This window comes from Zonotrichia albicollis, chromosome 9, assembly GCF_047830755.1.
Source record: "Zonotrichia albicollis isolate bZonAlb1 chromosome 9, bZonAlb1.hap1, whole genome shotgun sequence".
Classification (NCBI taxonomy): domain Eukaryota; kingdom Metazoa; phylum Chordata; class Aves; order Passeriformes; family Passerellidae; genus Zonotrichia; species Zonotrichia albicollis.
This window is the reverse complement of record NC_133827.1, coordinates 27206099-27225574: the sequence shown is the minus strand read 5'-3', so window position 1 is coordinate 27225574 and position 19476 is coordinate 27206099. Positions and strand designations below refer to the sequence as shown.

The following is a 19476-nucleotide window of genomic DNA, read 5'->3' as shown; positions in this document are numbered from 1 at the left end:
TCACTTAAATTTTGTGTTTAGCTCTAGGATGCTGTAGTCTTTTTTTTTTTTAAGTATTTGACAGAGGATATAATTTTCTAATACAGAAACAAAGTGCCTAAGAGTTTTGCTTATATGTGTGACCTGAACACTGTCATTCCTTTAAGCACTGTTTTACAGTGTCAGTTGGATTTTGGATTTTCATCTGTGGTACTTCTGTCTCAAAAATTAAACAAGAGAGGAATTTTAAATTGTTCCAATTAGTCCAAGGTCTGTGCAAATCTCCTTGCTTGGTAGCAGTTTGACTTCCTTGTTTCTTTGGCCAGTGTACAGATTGAAGAATGATAAATGATAGTGGTTATACTTGCATAGCTGCACAATTTGCAGAACATGAACAACCAGACATTTGCTACTAATTCTGTGTGTGTGTGTGTGCTGGTTTTCATTGTGGGCGTTCATCTAATAGCTTGTAGAGGAAAGCTAATTTGTATAAGCTAACTTACAAAGCAGTCTAATATTTTGAATGCTCCTATTTTCAGAGTGGAAGGAAAAGTGTGTAAGTTATTTCCAAGATGAAAATACTTCAAATGTCTGCTGAGGGGCTCTGTGGAGCTCCCAAGCCTATGCAGCCATACCTGCTTTGTACTGTGTGTGTGATTTTTCAGTTGCACATGAAACCTTACCTCAAATCTGTATTTCTATGCTTACACACCCTGATTATTAGCACTTATCACCTCACCCTTTACAGGCAACAAAGAAATACTTAATGTTTGTACATTAGATACAGAGGTTGTTTCATGTTTTACTTCTTACCTCATATTAAAGAACTAATTCTAATAAAAGTTCCTGTGCTCTTTTGCTGGCTTCTCATCTAAAGTCTGGTTGGTGAAACTAGTGGGAACCCTTTGTGTCTTTTTGTAGAATGTTTATTTAGTCTCTGGATCCCCAACCAGTTTCTTCCTCCTGATAAACCTTTTTACTCTTTATATGCAATTGTTTTAATACAGCCACCATTATAAATTTCCAGTGCAAATATTTAATATAGTATTTTTAGTTTTGTCTGGTCCTAAGTGTAGAAATATAGCTAGAAATTGCATGGCTTAATATCACAGTAAGGTTTTGGATTTGGGTTTTTTAAAGACACAGATTTTGAAACTGCACAGCACATGTATAGACATTAACACCTGTCCTCCGTATAGATATATATGATGGCATATATAGAACATTTGGGAAAAAGAAAAGAGAGGAGTTTCAGAAAAAGTGCTGCAGGGTATAAAAAGTGACTGCAACTTCAGAAGTCGTACCATGGAGTATGTTCCCTTGATTTTACTGCTCATGCAGCTTAATAGATAGTTCTAGGAGCATAAGTTAATTTTAGTGCCTTTGCAGAGGCCAGAGCAAGATTTGTCTTGCAGCAGTTGCAATTTTTCTTTTCTGTGTCTTTTCCCTTCCCACATTGTGTAACTGGGGCAGGTATGTGAGCTCTGGAAGAAGTGACTTTAAGTTAATTCCAGTTCCTGACTGTCTCCAAGCCCATTATTGCTTCTGTTTCCTCATCTTGTTTCCACTTCTGCATTAAGACAACATTCCATGCAATCTGACCATGGCTGGTGAGCATGGCTTCCTACCTTCCTGCCACCTGGAGTATTCTTCTCTTTTATTTAATTGCTGTGTAAGCTCAGATTTAAGTGAGCACATTTATTTCCTGGCTATATAACATGCAGCTCTGTGGTAGTGAACAGCCACAAGTGTGAACTGATGCTGTTCCCTGCACAATAGAGCTGGCTTGCATTGTACCCCATTAGGCCTTCCCATAAAGATGGGATTTATGTTCTGCTGCCTTGATTGGGTGAAATGTTAAGTATGGATAAGCCCAGGGAGTCACTATTGAGGGGTTCGTGTCTAAAATGGCTCAAAAGATTTCAGCTTTGTTCTTTATTGATTCCTAAAGGAAGAGTAAGCTTTTGCCTTTCTTTTGTTAACCTGAGAGTGCAGATATTCTTGAGAGATTATTCTGCTGTATCTTTTGCTCTTGAAGGCTTTGACAACCCCCATGTCTTCTCCTCATCAGCCTGTGAGACACAAGATTGTGGGCTCCCTTTCCCATTTTCTCCTCTGCAGTTTTTAACAGCCATGTACAAAGACAGTGCAGTTCAGCATGTAACTGAAGGCCATACCTTGGCACAAATGGATTTTCTCTGTTCTTCTCAGATGTAGTTTTTTCTGCTGTTTTAATGATATGTTAGAAAGTGATGAGATTTTATTTCTATCAGGAAAATAACCTGCTCTCTTCGAGGCAGCCTTCCAGTTGCTGAAGAAAGAGGAAGAAGAATTTGGGGGTCAAGAGGAGAATGGCAACAAATCTGTTTCTGCTTTTGTAAAGCCCAGTAACAGTGGGCAGTACCAGTGGGATGGCCACATAGAGGGAAAAAGGGTTACATAGGGACATCTCTATTTTAGGGTTTTTTAGACTCCCTGTCCATTCCTCAGCATCTGAAGAGATCACATCAGAATTGAACCTTCATTTTCAGGTTCTGCTTGAGTTCATAAAGATTCTATTACTAAAGATTTTTCCAATTTCATGTGGCCTGGAAAAGTTGCCCTTTTTTGAAGCTGCAATTCCTCCTGTGGGTTTTTTTTATCCTGTTCAGGACACAGTATATGGAGAAGTGTTGTTAATGTAGGTATATTTTCTTTCTTTCTGAGTACATCCACAGAAATATTGCACACCACAAAAGATGCAAGGAGCTGCATTTGGCATTGGCTGGGAACATAAAAAGCAGCAGAATCATAACACTGCTAGAAGGAGAGGAAGCAGCTACACTAGAATCCATTACTCTGAAGTTATTTATGAAAAATGCTCCTTTTTCAATTTAAATTCTTCAACAAAAATGTATAAATTATTTATGTAGTCTTTTTGAAGATATCTGTATGAATTCAGTGTACTACAGGGTTTTTGTATCAGTATAATTTAAAAGCAGTAATACCAGGAGAAATGCTCATTAGGAATGACAAGGTAGCTCTTATCTCCCTGAGGAGAAGCAAGCCTTTCCCTCAGGTGGTCCCACAGTGGAATGTTCTCCATCCCAGCAGTTCCAGCAGGAGGAGGCTGCTGGCCCCAGGGTGAGGATGTGAGGGTGAAATTGTGTGTGGGTGAGACCTGCCCTCTCGTGGAGAGAGGAAACATCTTTCCCTGGCTGTGTGCAGTGTCTGGCAGCGTGGGCTGGCTGCAGCCTGAGGAGGTGATACCATCGTTCATATCGATTTTGGAAACCAGACAGCTATTTAGTCACAAATTCCCTTCGTTCTCTTGGAAAGGTGAGAAGTGGGAAACATTTTTCTGAGAGTATCTCATTACATCGGTGTTAAACACTGGGAATTCCCATCTGTTTTTCTGACTGATTCTCCCATCTGATTTTGGTGGGTTTTATGTGTTGGCTACAGATCTCACTACATCAGAATATTTCATATACTCATAAACTAGATAAACTTCATTGTAGGGTAGCAGGAAAACCCATAACATTTAGCATAATTAATTCTTTATTGCCTGGCTGGCCGCTTTGGAGAAAGTGGTTCTGAAATGTTTCTTAATACCTTACTAGCCCAACTATTTCCTATGAAAAGAGGATTTTTTGAGAATCATAATGGATGGTATTGCCTATATATCTTGACTAGTACCAACAGTTGTATCTTCAAAAAATTTTGTTTTGAATTATCCATAATAGGGAGGGAGAGGGTAAATGCAAATATTGTCTGAAGGCAGCATTTATCCTATTTTCTATTATTTTATGAGAATTTTGGGTAATATTTAGACCAGGATGCTGAATACAGATTGATTGCGACTTACTAAGAGAATATGCCCCTCTCTTTGGTTCTGTGTTCATGAAAGATACCCTCCTTTCATATCTGACTTTTGCTACTAACTAGAGATTACTTTAAGAAGTAAAATCACACTGGAGAATCTACACTTCATATTTTAGGCCTTTTTGCTGGCACCTGTATTCATGCCCACTGCATATTCATTCATTGTATGTTCATTAATTTAATTTTCTTATAAGTGTAATGAGGAAATCAAGCTTTTATAAGCACATGAACACAGTTCCAGTGCCTGGTATTATATCATAGACTACTCTAGGTCTGTAATTTTAACTACTGTTAGGGCTAATGATTGTGTGGCACACTAAGTAATAAAAAAGGTGCTGTTTTCATGTGGATTAACTCCTTCTTTCTTATCTCGCAGTACAAATTACTCTGTGGCTTTAACAGGCCATGTAGCTTTTCTCTGCTTTTGCTTTCTATGTTTACTTAATTGGCCCATAGTACCTGCCTGTGGCTTGGAAATACTGTAAAGATGAAAGTACCTTAATGCTTCTGCAGTGCTTTGACATTGTACAGCATTAATGCTAAAACATGTAATCATTCTAACTACTGTTATACAATTATCACTTCTTTGATGAACAGTGGCTTTGATGCAAGGATCCAAAGGAGCTGGGATACAGTCAATATTCCGGTATTTCTTTTAACAATCTGAGTGTGGGTATTCACATTGCTGCTTCTGACCTCTGCCACCACCCTCCATCCTTACACCTCATTATGGTTTATCACAGGAGCTAGGAATTCTCTCAGAATACTATGCTTCCAATATTTTCTCGGTAATTTTCACCTGGGGAACAGATGCCTTTAAAATCAATGTCTTAACAAATATCAGTTTGCACAGTGTATTTAAATAAACAAGCATCTGCCCATGGCCTATAGTCGCCTAATAGTTAATTTTTACTGCGAAGTGTTCCATAACTATTTTTGTTTCCCCTTCGTGTGATTTAGGTTACCACGGCCTTTACTGTGAGGAGGAGTACAATGAATGCCTCTCTGCGCCCTGCCAGAACGGAGCCACCTGCAGAGACCTCGTCAACAGCTACGAGTGTGTGTGCCTTGCTGAATATGAAGGTAGGCTGGGCTTTGCAAGTGTTCTCTGCAGTTTTTGTGGCAGGTTCTGTTACAGAGATACCATATCCTGAGCAGAAATATATCCCTCATGTAAAATTAACAGAGACAAACTTCAGTATTGATCCTGATCCCTTAATCTTTATTCAGATTAATAGTTAAGATTTAGCTCCTCTGTGAATAATGCATGTCCTGGTCTGGGCACAAATGGATTTTTCTCTGTTCTTCTCAGGTGTAGTTTTTTCTGCTGTTTTTATTATATGTTAGAAAGTGATGAGATTTTAAAAATCCCATAACTGTTAAATAGACTTTTTCATCAGTTGTTGTTGGAGCCTTTACACAGAGAGCTTTCAAATTATTTTTTATTTTCTCTAGTGAAGTGAGCTAAAACATAATAATAAAATATTAGTATTTGAAATAGATTAGCACAAAGGAGTAGAAATAAAAGCTTTATCTTCATTGTTCATTTAGAGGACTGTAAAGCCCAGAGAGGGTAGTAGGTCTGTGGCTGCTTTTCCATGTTAACTGCAGCTATTCTTAGATCTGTGTTCAAATGGAATCCAGCTTTGGCATTTTTGAAGTAATTTATAAAAGAGATGAGAATAGCGTTTGTTTGGGTGTACAAAATCTTTTCTCTCACAAGAGATTTCAGCTCTAAACAAATTAGCACATATCAGTGGTCTGTGACAAATCCTGTGGGGAAGGCTAAAGTGATACTTTTTTAGTGTGTTCTGTGTTGAATCGTTGAGGACATTTTGAATGTAATTTTATATGCTATTAGGATTATAAATAAATAAATAAATATTCTAACAGAATGACTGTGTTTTAAGGAACATTGCTCTAGCATTTTCTCATTAAGCATATCAATCCTTATCTGTGCTGATAAGTAACGCTCACTTAACAGCTGCTTGAGGCTAAATATGTGTTTCACACTGGTGATTGCACTGCTCTTTAACTATAGATGCAGAATTCATCATTTTAGAGGCCTGGTGAGGAAATGACCCTCATCTTTTCATGACAGTTTAAGCAGCACTTAATCATAATGTTCACCATAATATTCATCTTCTGTTCTCACCCGGCCTGTTGGTGGAGCTGCAAGCACTGTGTGCACAGCACATCGTGCTGGAAATGAAAGCAGGGAGCGCCTGGTCCTGGAGGCTGCTTCTGCTGATCACTGAGCTCCCATCATTGCAGCACTTGGGGAGTTCAGTGGCCCCCTATGTTTCGTCTGAACAGTAGACCCCAAGAAATAATGCATGCAGCACTGGCATTAGATTCTCTCTCCTGGTCCCTAGGTGGGAATATGCTGTGTTACATGTTTTGTATGCAAGGTGCAGCTTGCACTGTCTTCTGCAGGGCAAACCTGCTGGATTTACAAGGCCTACAATGGGCATGAAAGAGTGGCATGAGGTAGAGCCATCCAGTTATACATTTTAAACTATACATTTGAATTTTTTTTTATTACCTTAGTTATATTCCTCATTTCCAGCAACAAGTAATGAGAGGCATCTGAATGCTTATCTATGTTAATAAATAAGTTATTACATAAAATTCATAGTCAAAACAATTATTTTTGATGTGTTACTGAAGAATTTTAGATAACTGATCTGTTTATGCTTCATTACATGGTTTTTCATAGACCCAATAGTTCTAAGCAGAAATTGCCCTGTCTCTCCTAGCCCACAGCCTGTGGGAAGAGCAGAGAGGAGGCATGTGTGTAAAAAGTTTGGCCAGCATAAACCATGTGGCATTACTGCTATGGCATCATTAGCCCAGAATGACAGGTGTGGAGTCTGCACACTCATCCTGGTGAAGTCAAGTTATCACATGTACTGATTCCATGCTGCCAGTATCAGTCATGTCAATGGCAATTACTGATTTTTCCTTTTCAGGAAGGCACTGTGAATTATACAAAGATCCTTGTGTTAACATCAACTGCCAGAATGGTGGCACTTGTGACAGTGAAGGTCTGAATGCTACGTGCATTTGTGCACCTGGATATGCAGGCAAGTGATTTGTGTGTTACACAGAACACCTAGCTGTCATTGTTCACTGTGTCTAGAGGAAGACAAATACCAAGTAAGACTGTGTCTCTTCAAGAAATGAACCAATGTGAGCTTTGCTGTATTGTGAGCAGTCTAGTGACAATGAAAAACTTTTCATATTACTTACATCTGCTTTGAACTTTGTAGCAAAAGAGGCCTGTTACTAAAGTGACTTCACAAAGCTAACAACTATTTAACATGGCTTATGACCTTGCTACTTGAGACTAGACTGCATTTTAAAAATAGTATTTTGAAGATTTCCAGGTAACCCAATATACTAATGGATACTGTTGAAAATGAAAAATCTTTTAACAGTGACCTTAGTTTCTGTGTGCTCAAGAAACCTCTTATTCCATTATCTTAATAAGCAACTGCTGAAAGCCCTAAAGTACTTATTATGAATCAATTTACACTTTCAGAGTGCTGGCAAGAAACTCATTTAATCTTTTGGCCTCGAACTTAGACTGATGTGATTGGCATAATCCAAATATCTGATGTCAAGATAATTTACAATCTGATGTTCTGTTAGTCATGTAAGGTAATATCCAATGTGAGAGTAATGGGTAAACCCATTCATAGCTGGTTTATAGGTCAAATTGTGCTTTTTGATCTCTTCTAGTTAAAGGACATTCTTTGGAAAAGAATTAGCTTTCCATTGTACCCTGTCAGTTTCTCAGGCACTGATTATCTACATTACTGCATAGCATAACAGAATATCCATGATCGTCTGTTATACCACATTTTCTTGGGATGGAAATTATATTTAGAGAAATATTTAGAGAAATATATTTAGAGTCTGTGTGAGGTTAGTCAAGTCCCTTAGTCCTCAGGCTTTATTTTCACCTGGTTGAATAAGGATAATACTTTCTCCTTGGAATCCTTTTGATGTTCTGAGAATAGAGATGTATTGCACTATAAGGAGTTTTGCAGCAAGAGAGAAGTTAAATGACTGAGGATGTACTGCTACATCAGGCACCTGTCATATATGGTTTTGGTTTTTTTCCCCTATGTAAGGTGAAGACTGTGAAATTGATGTAAATGACTGTGACAGCAACCCATGTCACCATGCTGGAACTTGCATAGATCAGCCTGGTGGTTACACCTGCCATTGTCCTCATGGATGGGTCGGTGCAAACTGTGAAATACGTAAGTGTTGGAGTTCTCTAAGCATTTCTAAAAATTGTAAGTTATATTAAAGGAACTTTTTCTTTATCTCTAGATACCTATCTGCACAAATACTCCGAATCATACGTAAATGAACACAATAATGGTAAATTAATTTTATTTTTGGCCATAGCATTTCAAAAGTGGTTGTGAAAGTTAAAAACTTCTTTTTCTGGGCACCCTGCTTTGAGATGTGTCAGACTGGATTGTGATTGTCTCAGAGCTGGGCACTCAGTTTGCATTTTAATTGTGCTCATGCTTCACAGCCTCCCTGCGCACTTTGGGTCAAGTGTGTTCCATAGCAGTATAAGCACATTCCTAACAGGCTTGTATTGACTTCTGAGCACCTGCAGCTCTAGTGATGTCTCAGCAAAACAACTTGGAACTTGCTTACCTAAGGAAACTGGTGTAATTGTTCTGTAATTTGTGTATGCAGGCATTTAACAACTTTTTCAGGAATAACTATTCCAGCCATAGGCTAACTTCCATCAAATTTGTTAGATAGAAGAAGGAGTCCAAGACCAAATATTTCCAAAGTATTCAGTAAGACTTAAGAGAGGTTCCCCTGGAAGGAACGGCTTCAGTGTGGGCTTGTTTCTCATTTTAGAGAGAAACTTCACTGTAAGGGCATCCTTATGGCACAGTGGAGAGTCCAGGAGAGGCAGAATGTATGAAGTAGCCATGTGAAGATCTTTGTGCTCACTGTGAATGAGCTGTGAATTAACGAGCCGATGGGAACTTAATTCTAATCATCTCTAGATAGGCCATATCCAGCTCTTTTATAAACAGGGGGAGCACGTCTGAACTCACTGGAGACAATGACAATGGAGACCTAAGACAATGGTGCAGTGGAATTCTTTGAGCTCCAAAGTTTGAATCTATTAGTAAATGTGCTTCTGTTCATCTTTCCAGTTCTCTTTGCCATATTTATTATATTCAGCAGTTTGTACATAATGGTAATAATGTGATGGAAGTTAAACACTGCATACTGACTTTGTATTGGACCATCCCTCTGAATGCTAGAAAAAGACACAAAGCCAGACTTATCAAGAAATTGGTGTTTGAGTGGCATTTGACTAAATAAATCACATTTTATCCTTTGAGATTTTCTGTTACTGACCATGAAGGAGGCTATTGCTACTTAATCTTTTTTGTAGAACCACCCTATTTATAGTTTTTTCACCAGCTGGTTTAGCTGCTTGAAGTGACTACGTTAACAGGATTTCAGGGTTATCTTCTTGTCAGACTGTTCTTTTTAATTTCCAAGTGCTGTACGTACAACAAACTAGATAAGATGTACATTGCCTGGATGAATTGCGGTATTTTTTAATATCATCTTATGATCCTTACCAGTATTAGCAATTCCAATTAAATAGGATTAAATTGGTCTTAATTATAAAGAGGATATTCTTTCTTGCAAAATGAAATGCATTTGCCTAAAAAGTTAATGGAGCATTCACATTAAAAATGCTTACAAATGTCTCTTATGAATTCTCTAATGCCTGCTGGCTATTTGTTAATATCATTACCTTTGCCACATTTGTAATTATTAATGTAGTCACTGAGGTATGCCAAACCGTGTGGTTACTTGAAAACTGACATTATGAAGAATTTCTAGTACAGACCATGGTGTGCATTGAAATCTTATTCCTAATTAATTTTATGAACTTAAATATAACAACTGAAAATGCTGTGATTTTGAGCTGTCATATGCTATTTCTAATCTCTGGAGTACAAGATATTAATCTTTATATTTTGATATGGTGAGGAAAAAGGGAAGAAATTTTTCTCATCTTTGTCATCCAGAGATGGAAGACATGGAATCTAAATCAGAAATGTCTTGCCATATATCTGCAGACATTAGATCTGAATTCAGCCTAGCCTGACAGCCTGACAGAAACCACTGTGTGTGACAAATGTGCTGCAGAACAGAAATAGAAGCCCATCCCAAACTGCACAGAGCACAGCTATATTCCCTTCCTCATATCCTGACTGGGCGAACTGCAGTAACAGTGCTTTAGAAACATTAAATCACTGAATGATTCAGGCTGATCAAAACTTTTCTGACCTCTGAAGAAGATAAGAGAAATGAACAGCCAGTCCTTAAACTCAGCTCCCATTTGTGGACAAAGTCTGAGCACTCCTGAGCTGGGAGGTGCTCCAGGACAACTTTCACTATTGTGACAAAGAGCAGCCATTTCTCCAAACTCTGCCCAGCTGAATCCCACATGTTACAGCTTTGGCCTTTCTCACCACCTGCCTCTAAAACAGATTTCTTTTCTTTTCTTGTCCTTGTATGCTCCCTGTATTTCTGCTGTAGATTGAGATTTTATCCACTGCTGCTGAACTGGAGATTTCAGCTCAGGTGCTTGAATTATCTGCCATCATCAGCATCTTTGAGAGGTGGCTTCTGAGAATATCTTAACCTCCCAAAGCAGGTGCTTGGAAGCCCTCTTCCCAGCCTGTTTGTGATTGAGGAAAGGGAGATTCTAAATCAGGGCAAAGCAGAAGTACATTTGAAAAGGGAACAGGCACCTGCTAGAAATAACTTTTGCAGAGTGCTACATTTCTGTAGTCAGGATGATTCAAGTCTGTTCCCGTTTTGAAATAATATGAGACCATAGGCTGCCAAAAATGAACCCTGGAGGGAAGTACAGGTTAATTAGAAATATTCTGATCCATGCTAGAGAGAAACAGATCTGAGGACATAGGCAATTGATAGAAAATCTGTTTGGCATAGATATAATTTGGGGATCAGGAATATTTATACAGAAGATCTGGAATACATAAATACAAGAAGCCTCTTCCAGATTGGCTTTACTTTAAGGTCTGCTTTGAGAATCTCAGGGAAATTATGCTTGGAAAAAGACTACAATGGGCTCCTTACTGTAGGACCTTATGATGTGTCCCTTTTGTCCTTGAAATGCTGAAGTCTCTGCAGTTTGGTGGAGATAGGCATAAGAAAGTCTGTGTTTCAAATTACAAACTAAGTGTGCATCTTAAATAACACATTTTAGTGGAAGGCTTTACCATTGGAACAAACTGCATAAGAGAACTGGTTGTTTCCTAGAAGCTTTTGCATAAAACCTGCCTGCCTTTGGAGAGCCTGTAATATAAAAATAGCATAATGCAAGAATAACTTGATTTTCTGTTCCTTGGGTGACACAGGAGATCTAACTAGATAGGTGTTCCTATACGACCTTAAAAATCAACAGAAAAAAGTGGGTGAAGGTTCAGCATAGTGTTATTTAAATTTATAGCATGTCAGGCCTGGTGGTGTATTTGTAACAAAGCCTGGGAAAGTTCAAATTACCTATCTCCATCATTTCAAAAGTCTTAGCTATTGAAAATTCATATCTTAAAGTAGTTCTATACAGCAGGACGGATATAAATTATTAATTAATGGTAACCTTTTATTTCTTACTGGCAGATCTGCAGTGGAAGTCTGGGCACATGGCAGAGAGCCTGACCAACATGCCTCGTCACTCGCTGTACATCATCATCGGGGCGCTGTGCGTGGCCTTCGTGCTGATGCTGATCATCCTGATCGTGGGCATCTGCCGCATCAGCCGCATCGAGTACCAGGGCTCCTCCAGGCCCGCCTACGAGGAGTTCTACAACTGCAGGAGCATCGACAGCGAGTTCAGCAGCGCCATCGCCTCCATCCGACACGCCAGGTTCGTGCTGGGGTGCTGATGTCCTGGCAGCTGCTCTCAGGTGCCAGCCAGTCCATGCACACTGCACACAAGGGCTGGTGGCAGAGGCAGCGGGCTGCTCTGCTGGGAAAGCACCAGCCCTGCTCACTGCTCCCACCTGAGGTCATGTGCTTGTGTTCACAGGGACGAGGGAAGAGATGAGAATCTGATACACTCCATGTTTCAGAAGGCTGATTTATTACTTTATGATATATATTATATTAAAAGAAAATTATATACTAAACTACACTAAAGAATAGAAGAAAGGATTTCATCAGAAGGCTAGGAAGGAATAGAAAGGAATGGAATGGAAATAAAATCTTGTGACTCACCAGAGAGTCTGAGACAGCTGGACTGTGATTGGCCATTAATTAAAAACAACCATATGAGGCAAATCAAAGATGCAGCTGTTGCATTCCACAGCAACAACAGATAATTATTGTTTACATTTCATTTGAGGGCTCTCAGCTTCTCAGGAGAAAAAATCCTAAAAAAAGGATTTTTCATAAAATGTCTGTGACAAGGTGTGACAATACAGCAAAACTCCTCGAAAACAGAGTTATTCTGACTTTATTTGGAGTAACTGGTGAAGTGGGACAGATGCAGAGTTCTTAGCCTGTCAGATCTGTTAGGGATGTAAAGATTCTTTAACTGCTATGCACAAGTAATATGATCAGACAGGAAAGGCACATTGATTTTTGTGACTAATTTACCAGATTATTCAGTGAGAATCTCTTCACATCACTCATGTTTGTGCTCCTATTTGCCTTTCTTACTTGCTTTCCTAGAGACAGTAATTTTTTTACTTTGAAATTTAATGGAGCACTTGCAAGGCAGGGCATTGAGTGTCAGAATAATCCAAAAGCAGAAGTAGAAAGGATTTGAAAGCTCAAGTGTAAGCCATGGCACTAATATGGCATTAAATATACCTAGCTCCCTGCCAACAATTGTGTTTAAAAACTTCCAAAGGAGTTGAGTAGATTTAGAAAGGGCTTTACTAAAATTTAACCTGGATTTTCTTTGCTATTAACCTGGCTGCTTCTTTCTTACTGCTCTTCAGGCTGTCATGAAGGATAATTTACTGCTGTTCTTATCACTTGTATATCGGGTGCTGAGCCCTCCCCCCTTCTCTTATATGATAAAAAACAAACAAAGCAAAGCAACTTTTTTTCTTTCCTAGGTATAACTAGCCCATTCTTTCTGTATCCCCCCGCAGATCATGTCACCTTTCCTATTGCCTTCCTAGGACACACTCCAGATTATATTTATTTTCTTTTTCTTTTTTGAAGGGGGGTCCCTAAAGCAGGAAGTAGTTCTCTGTCTGAAGATTCAGGTGCACCAAATAAACTGAGTAATCACCTCCTGCATCTTATATATGGCATTCCTGTTCACACATCTGAAAAGGAAACTTGCGTGGTTTTTTGTTTTCTTTTCTTTTTTTTTTTTTCATTTCTAGTGGCAAATGACATACTTTTGTGACCTGTGAGACCTTTTCCTCATCCCAAGATCCTCAGTGTCATTTTGCTTCCTAGCCAGTATGGTTTCTTCTTTTCTTCTGTGTTTGACATCTCTCTTAATAGGGTGGAACTTTGATTTTTGGTGTTTCTTTTTTCCCATTTCTTCAATTTATCAAGATCCCTTCAAATTCCAGCAGAGTATTCATGTGTGTTACCATTAAAATGCTCTTAAAACACCTGAGGGAGACATGTTCCTGTGCACTAACATGGAGAAATATGTGCATGTTGGTTGGTGATTGCTGGTAATTTATTTTCTGAGTGCTCCAGTTCTGTTCCAATGAAGATGAAATACGTTAAATTGTACCACTGCTGAAGTCATCAAAATTAGCTGAAATGGGTGAGGCGTTCCCCCAGGCTCAGTTAATCACATCATAGCTTTGAGTAGTACCTCTTCAAAGTGTTCCAACTTCAAAAAAGTTCTTAGACTGGGATGGATAAATGATGATTTTTCAAATCCATATTATGTAGTTAGAAATTACATTATTGTCCATTGAGAGTTTCCCTATCTTGGAAAAGATATTTCTACTTAAAGCAAATGAAATGTTTTAATTCCAAATAATTTTCAGTGCCTCCAAGAATGTGATGCCTTATAAAAATCCAAGATGGAGCTGCCAAGTAGGGTAGTTCATGGAGGTTTATTGTGGAGATTGTTGTGTATATTTTGAGTTCAGAAAGATATAAACCACTGGTTTGGTCATTTCAATCCAGGAAAAGGAGCAAAACTTTTATAGTTATTTTTGCATAAATTCTTAAATCTACATATCTAAAGGTCTGAATTTTCAGAATTGCTGAATCTGAGAATTCTACTTTCAAATAACAGAAAGTTAAGAATTTTCTGAAAATAATTCCTTTTCACAGTTAGATACCGAAACTTGCGAGTAATTTTAGAAAATGGAGGCCAAGGGAAAAGGTAGTAGATTATTTTCTTTAAAGGGAAGGTTTCTGATAGTAGCAGGTGTCTGGGGCTTGTGGATGCCTGTTGCATAGTCAGTAAATTATTTTTAAATTACTTGTTCGTCTTTTCTCAGCATTTTTTTCCTAGATAATTTTTAAAAATAATTTGATCTTTACTAATCAAGGTATTTGCTGTAAGACAAAACCAATGTGCTTGAGGATCATTACTAATAAATGTCTACTTCTAGGGAATGTTCCTAAGGTTAGCAGATCAGAACTAGGTAATTTTCTGAGCAGAAAAAGCACAGTTGTCTTTAGCATCCATTATAGCGACCGTAAAGAAAAAAAAACAAAACACCTTTTGCAGACAAAAAGAATCCTTTTATGTTAAAATTTATACATTCTAAACCTGGAAGAGAGCAGTGGAATGAAATAGTTGGCTAATAGGCTGCTGGCTATGGCAGTCATAAGATGTCATTGAAATGGAAGCAAGATCTGCTATTGAAACAAAATGGTTCACTTTAGAAAAGCATTCACACTGAGTTCATGAATTATCTGGTGACAGACTATGCTGCAGTTAGTTCTGTGTGTGCCCAGATATCAGAAGCCTTCATGCACCACTTACAGTGTAGTTTATTTAATTTTTATTTTCACGTGCTGATCTGTCCTGTCTCTGTGTCAATTGAAGAGTCTGGTTCATCAGACTCTGATTAAGTTCTCTTGTCACAGCAGGGTCAGCTTCTCTCCACTGCATATTCTCCCCATTCCTGTGGAGCTGCCTGTGTCCCACTGTGGTGTTCTAAGCTTTCTGAATTGGATGAGCATCAGCATGCACTCATTTCTTACTGGCACAGATCTCTGTCAGCTGCCTTTTTGTAGAAGTGTGATCACGTGCACATGTTCTCTGGTCTCCACATCATCTATCAATTGCTTAATATATATCCTCTGCCAGGGTTAATTTTCTGGGATTATAGCTCAATTTCTCTAAGCAAGGCACAATTCCACTTGCACATCTGACCTTTTGTCTGAATAATGCAGAGGAAATAAATCTTCTCATTCTCCTCCTGTGGAATCCAAAAGAATCCCTTCGTTCTTTCAATGTGCGTTATCCCTTCTTAAACTTCTGGTCTCTGTCTTTTACTGCTCTTGTTTAAATTTTATTTGTGGGCTCAGTTTGCCAGTTGCTGGTTTTGAGCAGAGTAGCAACATGTTGTTGGTTTCTTAATTCTGTTTCTGGGTAAACTCTGAACTTCTGCATGTCCCACAGAAGTCGGAAGTTTCCATTTCCTCAGGATTCAGCTGTCCAATGTTCTCAAAAATTTGAGTGAAGTTGGTGAGGTTAATAACTCTATAGTTAGCCATCTCTTGAAATGTTGTTCTGAGGAAGTGGAGGAGCTGGACCATTCCAAATGTGAAGCTGATTTGCAGTGTCTGTCACAGACACGGAGCTGCCTTTGCCAAGAATTCCTACAATGAATATGTGCTATCCTCAGAATTGTCATGGAACCCTCAGTTTTTCTCAAGCTACACAGGTCTCTCTTGTTCAATGCTTCACTGCAAAATATATTTTCTGATTGTTATTTTGTATACTTTGTGATTATCTTTGTGACGTGTAATATTGTTATATACTGGTAAGCATGTCTGATGTACACATTGGAATATCACCATCCTCACCCATGAATGGACATGGCAAAGCTAAATGAAGAACTTCCCCAGTGCTACTCCTACACTGTTAAGCAACCCAAACACATAATTGTTCACAGTATGGTATTGAAGCTAATGTAAAAATTATTATCCATTGTATCCCTCCAGTATTTTTCCACACTCAGTGCTTCCCAGGATCGAGATTTCCCCACACAGTCTATACTCTTTGTTAGAGGAATAATCTTGTGTTTGGTGGCCCTGGAAAGAATCTTTATTCACTTGTTTGTATATGCTTTTGTTGTAAGCAGGCAGTTAATTGATCCAGAACACTGTAGCAAGAACCTGCAGCTTTTCACTATTGATTAGTCCTTGAATCATTGCCTCCTGCAGATCGTATTGATAATTGCTTTGTGTGTTCCTTTATGCCATCAATTCCATAGCATAGCATCCTAGCACATACACACCCGTTGAACAGAGCTCCCATTTTACACTTCTGTCTTTAACATAAACCTCTGAGGTTGGTGATAGCTCTGTTTCTTTGCTGCTTTGGGCAGAGGCTGCTTCTGAACCACCTGATCAAAGCAATGTGGTTGAGCAGCTCCATGGCTCACCAGACCATAAACACAACTTGCACATGTGCTGGGCTTTTTCCTCAGCCTTCTCTAACTAGGGGCACATGTCAACCCTGACCTCAAGGAGAAAACAGATTTTGTCCTGCTTCCATGTATGCTACAAGCCATGTGCTCTCCACTGTCAGAAAGGGCAGGTAGACTGGCTGAAATCCCTGGAGAGTGTTCACCATCATTTGTACCTCTGCAGAGCTCTATATTTCCTTTAAACCCTTGAGAGTGATGGTGAAAATGGGTGATTCAGAATTCAGTGCTGCCTCTGCTTTAGTAAGATGCCATGAATTTATTCCTTCATTCAGTTCTTGAAATTTTATCTCATTTGTAGAAAATCAGGTTTATCCATCATGATGGAGATGAGCAAATGTCACCTGTCTGCATTTATTAAAATAGCCTATAGAAGAAGGCAGACATTCATGCATGGGAATGAATCTAGTGTAGCCTTATGGATAGCTGAAGTACTTTGAAAAATGAAATTTTCACCATATATCATAATGCTTCCAGCCAATTCAGTTTTCTCTGCAATTCTAAATAACTGAAAACAGGCAAGAATGAAATTGAAAATTATGAACCCTCATAAAAGTCTTGGGAAAAAATCAAGTTTATTTTGGTTTGGCCTAATTATTATCCTCAAAATCTGAATTTTCTGGATTTTACTTTCCAGAGTACAGAATGTAAATTAATGTATGCTTAATATAGTCAAAAGTGCATAAAAATCCTTAGTGTGGATGACTAAAAAAATAATTCTGTTTCTGTGATTTCTGTACTGTTTTCTCTGCATCATAATAATAATAAGAAGAAAAAAATAATTGACCATTTTTGCCTCATTTTCCTGTGATTCTTTTGTTATATAGAGTTTATCTAAGCTGTCTGACTTTGTTTCTGATCACAGGCCATAAATCACTACATTGTTGCTTTGAACTCATTCATGTTTCTGTTTGTCACCAAAAGTTTTCTTTTATTTCCAGGTTTGGCAAGAAATCCCGACCTGCAATGTATGATGCAACCCCCATTGCTTATGAAGATTACAGCCCAGATGACAAACCTTTGGTTACACTGATTAAGACAAAAGATTTGTAATCTAGTGTATCTTTTTTGGATTATTTTTCAAAAGGATGGGCTACTAACCTAATTTAAATATTTTTAAGAAGAAAGCATAAGTAATTTAAACCATTAGATGCTTCAGAATTTTCTGTAGAATATTTAAGAACCAATTTTCTGCAGCTTTTAGTTTGGAAAAATATTTTAAAACAGAATTTGTGAACTTCATGATTTACATTTTAATGTACCTTGAGCTCTATAAATTATAAGCTTATGATAGTGTGTGCTTTTTTTCTTGGTAGACACTATTACTAAACCCAGATGAGTTTCTTGTGGTTGTTACAGAACAGAAAACAATAATTAATGAGGAGTTCTTTATGAAATGTCAGTGCCAGCTTTCTCAGTAGAGGTAGGAAAAATGTGAAGCATAATATGATATATAATATATCCATTAATTAAAAAAGTCTAAAATGTTTGTGTTGTGAAAAAGAAACTAGTAAAAATTATTATTCCTAATCTGAATGAATTAGCTTTTGCCTTATTCCATGCATGGATAGATAACCTATTCCTCCATTATTTCCTGAAAGTTGCTAAAACATACTCTTGAGTTGATGTTTGACATTTTTGTAATAGTTATTCAGGCTAGGCCTTGTATAATAATTAAAGTGCCTCTTGAGGCAAAGTAAGGGCATGATCCTTTAAACATTGAAATCAATGAGAGAATTTCCATTGAATTCACTGGATATGGGATTGGATCCTACAATTGGACTGAATCTATATTTTTCTTTAAAGGTTAAAGTTTTTTTATATTGTGAGTAAACTAAGCATATGGTTTGAATTGTTTGTTTCCTAAAGGTTGTTGATGTACAGTATTGTTTCATGAAATATTGTGTATTTCTCATAGTGCTTCTTAATTAGGATCAGTATGGGGTTTTTGTGGCTGTATTTGATCGCTTCTGGGCGTCTTAAATTCTTGCTTATTTCAGAAAATACTGAATAAAAGTTAACCAGTGAAGATTGCAGCTGTTTCTTTGTTTTTCTTCATTTCAAACTGAAGTGTTGTCTATAAATTTGAAAGGACATGAGCATATGATGCACTATAAATAATGCTAAAATATGACATTCCAGCAGTTAATCTGAAAAGGGAAAAAGGGTTTGTATTATCAGTGTAATCTCTCAAAAGTGAGATAAATGCAGCTCCAGAATAAAGACAAAGTCCTGAATGGTGCATGTGCAGGTTAGTAACACCATTCTGTGTCTGAATTAAAGAAATGCCAAATGCTCCTCAGAAATCCAGAGTTACCTTTCCTGATGTCCTGTATCTGCTACCATGGGCTTTCAACAATGCTGGTCTGAGACAGTAATAATTAAAAAGACGACTGAGGAGCTCAGATCCAAGTTTAAATTAGATTAATTCTTCAGGCATGGTTTTCTATGACAGAAGTTGTAAATTTGCATCTGGTGGCTGTCAGAGGATGCTTTTTATAATTGGTACAGTTTTCTGCTGTACCAATATATTGAAACTTTTGTTTACCGTGACTTCTAGGAGCCTTTTGAGAACCCTAAAGAAAGAAAATTTGAGAGCAAGCTATACCCTGTACCATTTTTGGTAACTTGAGCAGAAAAGGGGCACTGTTGTAATTGATTTGTTAATCAAAGGAAAGGAAATATTCATTCTTCAGAATATTTGGCCTTTTCAGTCAGTAAAATATTGGCATGCAAATCTATATAAAGAAGGGAAACAAGCAACTCTGTTGTTTTAGGGAACATACATATTCATGGTCCATATTTTACAAGAGAGATGTTGCAATGAGCAGCGGCCTTTCTGCATACAAATCACACCTTGGCAGCAATTCTTGACCAACCTATATTTCTCTCAATTGACTGACCTGAAGGATAAGTAATTTGTGAGGAGCTATTTTCCTGT

At 37.9% G+C, this 19476-nt stretch overlaps 1 protein-coding gene across 1 annotated transcript in view; it reads left to right on the top strand.

The window, feature by feature from the left end:
* DNER (delta/notch like EGF repeat containing) overlaps positions 1–18564 on the top strand; it is a 108349-nt gene extending 89785 nt beyond the window's left edge. The window contains exons 9-13 of the mRNA XM_074547094.1: positions 4804–4926; positions 6816–6929; positions 7983–8114; positions 11563–11809; positions 17477–18564. Of these exons, the coding sequence (XP_074403195.1) occupies positions 4804–4926; positions 6816–6929; positions 7983–8114; positions 11563–11809; positions 17477–17588 (728 nt within the window). The 3' untranslated portion in view covers positions 17589–18564. The remainder of the gene's footprint in view (positions 1–4803; positions 4927–6815; positions 6930–7982; positions 8115–11562; positions 11810–17476) is intronic.
* Positions 18565–19476: the final 912 nt, after the last annotated feature.